Genomic DNA, 6,669 nt, shown 5'->3' with positions numbered 1-6,669 from the left:
TTTTTTGGGGCTTTTTATGCTACAATGCCGAATGTTAGGGATTTTTTTAATACCAATATTAGCTTTTTTATGTGTTCTGTGTCGTTGTATTATGGTGGTTTTGATGTAAGTTTGTTGGGCTATCATTCATGAGATTTTTCATGAATGATAAATTTCCTTTGTTTTCAAATTTTGTTTTTCTGGGTATCATTTATTTTATTTTATTTTATTTTTCTAGAATTTAATGAAGACATGGTTTGTGGGTATGCTTATTTGTGTTCAACGAAAGTCATTCTACCAAAAATGAGAGAGGGAAAAGCAGGCCTCTAATTAATCTGTGCTTTTTAGCTATGTAAAGTTGTGTTTTTTGTTATCAGACAGTTCATTAAGCTGTGTGGTAAAATTTCTTATGTGTCTTTTTAAATTTTTTGAACTGGAATTTCATATGGTATTATAATCTTCCTGGGATGGATTAGTGAGTTTGTTTTGCTCATAAGTGTGATGGTTTCTGGTAGCAATTGGATTAGTTAGTTGTGTGTTTTTAGATTGCTTTTGAACATGCATGCTGCTGGTGTTGATATCATATGGAAAAGCTATAAAACTTCAAAACTGAAAATTGATGATTGGTCTAGTAAATTAGTGATTTGCTTGAGCATAATTGGTGATGGTTCTAGTAAATTAGTGAACAGGTGGGTGTGTCTACATTGTACAACACTAAATATGTGGAACATAATTGTGTGTTCACTTGAATCATTGAAAAACTGCAATGATGTAGAGATGTAGCATGCATGGCAATGAAACACAATTCTTCTAAGGTAGTGTGGCTAGTCAAGATTGATGCAGGAATCTACTATAACTGAGCCTAAAAGTTCTGTGCGAGAAGTTTTGGCATGATTTCTTGATGAAAATACTGGAGTGTATTGTCTTTCTTTGGCACTGTGATTTATTTTTATTATTGTCTCTAACTTGTTAAAAAATTCAACATAGGATTAGGGTTATACGGTGATATTTCTCTATTTTTGTGAATTTATCTCTTCTGCTTTCATTTCTTTTTTTTTTTGGTCCAAAGTATAAATTTCTACTGAACGCACATGATTGTATATACCTAGTTAATTCAAGTGGTAGATAGCCCATCTACCGTCAGTCAGTTATTGAAGTGACGCACTTAGTTTTTTCATTATGCTTTGTTGGCTAATTTCATGTATTTATTGAGATTCCTTTAGTCATCTTTTCCCATATGAGATTGCTGAAGTGTCAATATCAAAAGTTGCTAAAACATTGAATATTAATATTTATGTTGAAGAAGAATAGTTGTTTTTATCTTATATGGTCTTTATCATCTCTGTTGGGTTACATGAAGGTTTTATAATGAATAAAACTTGTGCTAAATCAGGTTTTTGTATTCCGTTCTCATATGTGTAATGGTTTAAGTTGTAATACCTTTATTAAACTAGCTTTCACAATGTCAGCTGTGGCCAAAACAATGTCCAGAGCAGTCAAGTTATCGTCATTAGTAGCATTCTTGTCACAAAGGGGATGCTTTATTAGAGTTTTACAGTTAAGCCCAAGAGCAGCAAGCAGGTGGAGAGGTGTGTTTCCTTCGTTATCTTTCTGATTTATGAGATTGGACATGAATGGATTTTGAAGAAGAGCAAGCAATGCTTTAAAACTATAGCATGAAGGGGTTGTTCACAAGGTACTCAAGCATGGTGTTTTCTTGAGATGTGAACCAACTGAGCATATGTATCTCTCTTATATGAAAATGCTAGATTACCATTATGTTCCTGAAGAGAATCTAGTCTTTCTGAATGACAAGATGTCAAAGATTGAAAAAGATGCGGTGGTAAGATTCATTGTTATTGGAACAAAGTGGCTTGATTCAGAAAGGGAGTTTCAGGCATTGGTTAGTTTGGAGGGCGATTATCTTGGACCAGTGTCCTAGAGGCCTGCGTTCTACTTTCCTGGAGATACATGTAAATCTTTGTAACTTCTACAGTTGAACTTAGCTTAAGTGGAGGCATGCTTGCTATTCTTTTTGGAGCAATGAATTTTCCTGGATACCTTAGCTCCCAGTCGTAAACTGTAGTGATCTGATTTTATGCATGTTTAGAAATTTCTGTACTGACTTCTGTTTGCTGATGTTGAAAAATCATACAATTCAATAGCGGATGGGAATTCTTCAGCTCTTAATGTTCTTGTATGCCAATATTTTGTTATAGATATCAACTTGTTACAGTTTGTTTGGTAAGAACAAAACCCTGGAAACATTTAAAACGCTACATGTAGTTAATCCCAACAACAACAAAAACGAAAGCAATATTGAGCATACAAAAAATAGCAAAACACGGTAAAGAAGCAACTCTCTTATTTCAAGTGAGCTTATCATGCAGTTAAAAACTTCAGTTGGACAGAACTTTTAAATCAGGCATGGTCACATGATAACAATTGTCTCTCAATCTGAAACTTGGTAACAAACATATACAAGCACTTATTACATATATCCAACATATGATCGAACTTCTCCTAATTTTGAAGCCTGATTCTAAGTTTCTTGTTTTGCTGGAGTTCACCATGGAAGTAAGAAATGAAGCCCCAGAGAGACAAAACAAGAGAAATCCCCTTCTCCACTCGGAATTTTTCATGGTAGAACAACACAGCTAATGTCTCTGTCACTGGCAGCAGAGTAGCAATTATAATACCAGAGAGCAACGAGGAATGACAGAAAACGACACCAACTGCTCCCATGAAGAAGAATTGCCAAAATACTGCAGTAAACACCATCACCACATAATATTTTGCTCTCCCAAGCTCGAAGTCTCTTGCCTCTCCTGGAATTGTCTGCATCAAGCCATGCCAGTTATAATATCCATTTTAGATTTCATTCTTAATTGTCATTCAACATTATCATAATGCTAAGGTAAGCAACCATTTGATATGTATAGAAGTCCCAAGTTCAGATAAATAGGAAGTGGTAACACTCCCTCAATTTTAGCCGCTTAAGAGTTCATATCCCTTTCTATGATGTAGCATTGAAATTTAATTAGAGGATAAGTACTGTTTATCGAAATAAGTACTGTTTATCAAAGGAAATTACCATTGAGGACATGTTCTTGAATATATATGTAAGCTTGTGTGTGTGTGTGTGTGTGAGAGAGAGAGAGAGAGAGAGAGAAAGAGAGAGAGAGAGAGAGAGAGAGAGAGAGAGAGAGAGAGAGGAAACCGCAAAATCCTTATGCAGAAGCATCCCAACGGTGCAGAATGCAGTAGCGAAGAAAGACAGAACCATCTGCATCTCCATAACTAGAGTGTAAGTGATGGTCTGCTGTGCTTTCTTATATGTCAACTCGATCAAGGGTAGCACAAACCCATAAAGCGCTGAAGCTCCAAGTGTCATAAAAAAACCCATAAAGTACTGTTTGTCGGTTTCATGAGCAGGGCGATCAGAACTAGCATGGAGGACTAGGACAACAGCTCCAATCGACAATAAGAAAATTGCATTAATGGTAAAAGGTGTGAACTTTTGCTTTACCAAAATATAAGCAAATCCAGCAGTAAAGCCCAGTTGGGTAGCTATTATAAGAGCAGAAGTAGTGACGGGTAGAAGAGAAACACCATAGGCAGCAAGAAAATCATCCAAGCCAGTAAGAACACCTATGACAGCACAAGCTAAAAAGAGATGAGGGCTTATATAGAAAAGCTTGGCCCTGGAACCCTTCTTCCTTCGACGATACAAGTATGAAACAAAGAGAGGAAATATGATAAATGGCCAACCAGCTGTCTGAAGAAAGCTTGATATCCAGACACCCTTACCACCTTTCAAGAAGTAGAGACGCTGGATAAGGGGACCTCCACAATTGCCTATCGCTAACATTGCACCGTTCACTATGAGCAGGAATTTCTTTAGGGATTTGCTCATCTTCTCTTCTTCACCTGATACTTGGTTATTACTAATTTCGGTCTCCATCTTTGCAAGCACAGTATCTGCTCAATCTCAAGAATCACAATTCACAGAATGGATCCTGACAATGATATTGAAAAAGTTCTCTATAACAGGCTTATTTGTACCTATTTAAACATAAATTAAGGAACATGAAGACATCAAAATGCTTGCAGGATATAAAAGTAAGGCTTGCTAAATTTACAATGATTCATATTACATACACTTCTGGAAGCAGGATCTGCAGGGCTTCTGCCGCAGTTAGTCTATGAGTAATTTCCAGGTTTTGGGGGTTTACATGTCCAATCAGTAAACTTCATTTGCACTAGAAAGAGAAATGGATTAATTCAGTCTAATACACAGGGAAGAAGACAGAATTCACAATGGATTATTGCTTTTTAGCACCATATTGATTTTTCCTTTTTTATTCATTTACCATTGATTTGTTCAAATAAGAATTTTCCCACAGTGGTAGTATAAGCGTCTTAAAATGCGGAGATGAATATGGTCTTCCTTGGAAAACCCAAGGCGATTTTACAAATTCTTGAATACCAGATAATACAATAAATTTCAAATCTCAAATAATACAAATTATTAGGAATCTTTGGAGATTTGACCCTTGGAAAATCACCTTCTAACAGATCATCACATAAGAACATAAATAAATACATCCCTCTTCAGAATTCAAATGTAAGAAGGAAAATTCATTTATCCGCACTTTCAGCCATATGATTAACATTTGATTGATCCAAATTTACTCGACTCAGAACATCACTAGTATTGGTGGCTGAGATTAATAATCAGCAAGGGAGTAGAAAAAAAAAGGACTCACATTCAACAGTTAGGAAACTAAACATTAATGGCATGCAGTTACACAAGAAAAAGAATCATAAAGTTACCTCCTCGAGAATGGAAATTGAATGTTGAACAGAACAAGATTTCCTAGGCTGCCACCACCTCAAAATCAAAGAACACCAGAAGAATAAGAACAACCCAAAAGGCCATTTTTGAGAGAAGACAGTCCTAGCAAATTATGTGGTAGCTAAAGAGAGTAGCAGCATATGAAAAGCCATGCAAACCACTCGACCCAACTCCTCATTTTGTAGAAAGATAAATACCTTGAAGTGAAAGGCGTGGACAAACCACTCGCCCCAACTCCTCACCCAAAGAAGAAAGCAGAAAGCAATTTTATCCAAAACAAGAAACAACGTAATACACGACTCAAAAGGCGATACCTTGCAAGGATATATGGAACTTGCAGTTTTTAATGCTAGCTTTGGCAGGTGCAAATAGCTGCAGAAGACCCTTCAGCTTGAGGGACACGTATTGCAAAGAGCTCAGTGACTGTTTTGTGGCAGTGCAACGTGGACGGCAACCAAAGTGGCCGTGGGCCGTATAATTTTTCTTCTTTTCATGGATCACCACAATTGCCAAGCCCAACAATGTACAATTCAGCACGAGCAGGAGTTTCTTCAGGATTTGTTCATCTTTTCCTCTTACCCAAGCAGGAATATACTGTGCCAAGGGCTCATATTATTAGTCACATCTAATCCTACATTAGCAAGTTAAATTTTCGGATTTGTTTTTCTTTACCAACATGCAGCAAATCATATATTGTTCGAGCCTCTTACCCAGAAGTAGATAACAAAATTAATTAAGCCCTTGTTTTTTTGAGATTATATGAATACTATACCAAGAATTGAGATTATTGTGACAATCTGAATTCATTCCCACCTAAATATTTGCACTATTTCAATCAACATACTGTTTTACTGGGCAAAAAAAAATTGCATAATCCGTTACTTAAAAAAACAGTGAAAATTCAGTGTTTGGTTAGTAAGAAAATGCAAGATTAAAAAAGAAAGAAAGAAAGTGAAATCCAGTGTTTGGTTATTAAGAAAAGGCAAGATTTTCAATCACGCAGAGAAATATATGATGATATGGGTGAAATTTGTCTCGTTAGCAACCGTATTTGATTAATGTAGTATTTAAGCACATCATTTAAACATGCGAGAAAAAAATACACAATATATCAAAAAAAAAATTCATTCCTTTCCATTCCTTAAATTTTCTGAGAAAATAAACAGCAAAACAGAGAAACCAATCTAAAATTGGAACAATATTTAATTGGAAATAAGGTACAACACTTAATAAAGAACAATCTTTTTTCAAAACTCTAGTGTTTTCAAGAGAATCAAAATGTGTACACAAAAGGCAAAAAAAGAACAAGAGGGAAAAAGAGCAATAGAGAAAAGGCGCATTCAAAAATGGGTTTCCCAATTCCAATATCACAGCAGCAGCAAGAAAGTGCAGAAGTTGAAGACATGCATAATCTCCTTGACATTGTCGATATTGAGAACTGGTTCTTTGACACCTCTTATCTTCTATCAGTGAAGTGTTCCCTCGTTTAATTTGGGGATTGCAAATGAGGAGCAATAATTTTAATTTTGGTTTCATTGTTGATCGGGGTTAGTTTGCTTTTAACTATGGTCAAGCTTATCTGGCTCGTAGCATGTCAGCTTCTCTAGATTCAATTTAAAATTTGGGTAAAATTTTTATATATTTTAAAATTTTGATTGATTGTGTCAAAAATAAAAAGATTGAATAAGCGCCAAATTGTGATAAGGTTTGATTTTTTCAGCCAACAGGGCAAAATAAAATATAGTACTTATCTAAATAAAAAAAAGAATGCAAAATTTAAAGAGTATTTAGCTTAACTCATAAAAATTAATTTATAAATACTAATAGTTTAT

At 35.3% G+C, this 6,669-nt stretch overlaps 2 protein-coding genes across 3 annotated transcripts; one reads left to right on the top strand and one right to left on the bottom strand.

Annotated features, from left to right (window-relative positions):
• The first annotated feature begins 1,441 nt into the window (after window positions 1–1,441).
• Window positions 1,442–1,921, top strand: LOC131172802 (DNA-directed RNA polymerase V subunit 7-like). Its single transcript, XM_058134323.1, has 2 exons — window positions 1,442–1,568; window positions 1,749–1,921. The coding sequence occupies exons 1-2, from the start codon at window positions 1,442–1,444 to the stop codon at window positions 1,919–1,921; spliced, it is 300 nt and encodes a 99-aa protein (XP_057990306.1).
• A 406-nt stretch (window positions 1,922–2,327) lies between these two features.
• On the bottom strand, window positions 2,328–6,356 carry LOC110672908 (purine permease 3-like). 2 transcript variants are annotated; one of them, XM_058133941.1, is made up of 5 exons: window positions 5,152–6,356; window positions 4,816–4,863; window positions 4,122–4,241; window positions 3,200–3,998; window positions 2,328–2,817 (listed from the first exon to the last, which is right to left on the bottom strand). In XM_058133941.1, the coding sequence occupies exons 4-5, from the start codon at window positions 3,941–3,943 to the stop codon at window positions 2,503–2,505; spliced, it is 1,059 nt and encodes a 352-aa protein (XP_057989924.1). In that variant the 5' UTR covers window positions 3,944–3,998; window positions 4,122–4,241; window positions 4,816–4,863; window positions 5,152–6,356; the 3' UTR covers window positions 2,328–2,502. The 2 variants fall into 2 exon arrangements, 1 of the variants encoding a protein (XP_057989924.1); XR_009143201.1 differs by lacking the exons at window positions 3,200–3,998; window positions 5,152–6,356 and having other exon boundaries at window positions 2,678–2,817; window positions 4,816–5,026.
• Window positions 6,357–6,669: the final 313 nt, after the last annotated feature.

The sequence above is a fragment of the Hevea brasiliensis genome, chromosome 14, assembly GCF_030052815.1.
Source record: "Hevea brasiliensis isolate MT/VB/25A 57/8 chromosome 14, ASM3005281v1, whole genome shotgun sequence".
Classification (NCBI taxonomy): Eukaryota; Viridiplantae; Streptophyta; class Magnoliopsida; order Malpighiales; family Euphorbiaceae; genus Hevea; species Hevea brasiliensis.
The sequence above is the reverse complement of the archived record's forward strand: the minus strand, read 5'-3'. Positions and strand labels throughout refer to the sequence as shown.

Coding starts and splice junctions, on each gene's coding strand:
- LOC131172802 (XM_058134323.1), top strand. CDS start 1,442: ATGTCAGCTGTGGCCAAAACAATGTCCAGAGCAGTCAAGTTATCGTCA. Junction 1,569..1,748: donor AGCAGCAAGCAGGTGGAGAG/GTGTGTTTCCTT, acceptor TGAAAATGCTAG/ATTACCATTATGTTCCTGAA.
- LOC110672908 (XM_058133941.1), bottom strand. CDS start 3,943: ATGGAGACCGAAATTAGTAATAACCAAGTATCAGGTGAAGAAGAGAAG. Junction 2,818..3,199: donor TTCTGCATAAGGATTTTGCG/GTTTCCTCTCTC, acceptor GGCTTGATGCAG/ACAATTCCAGGAGAGGCAAG.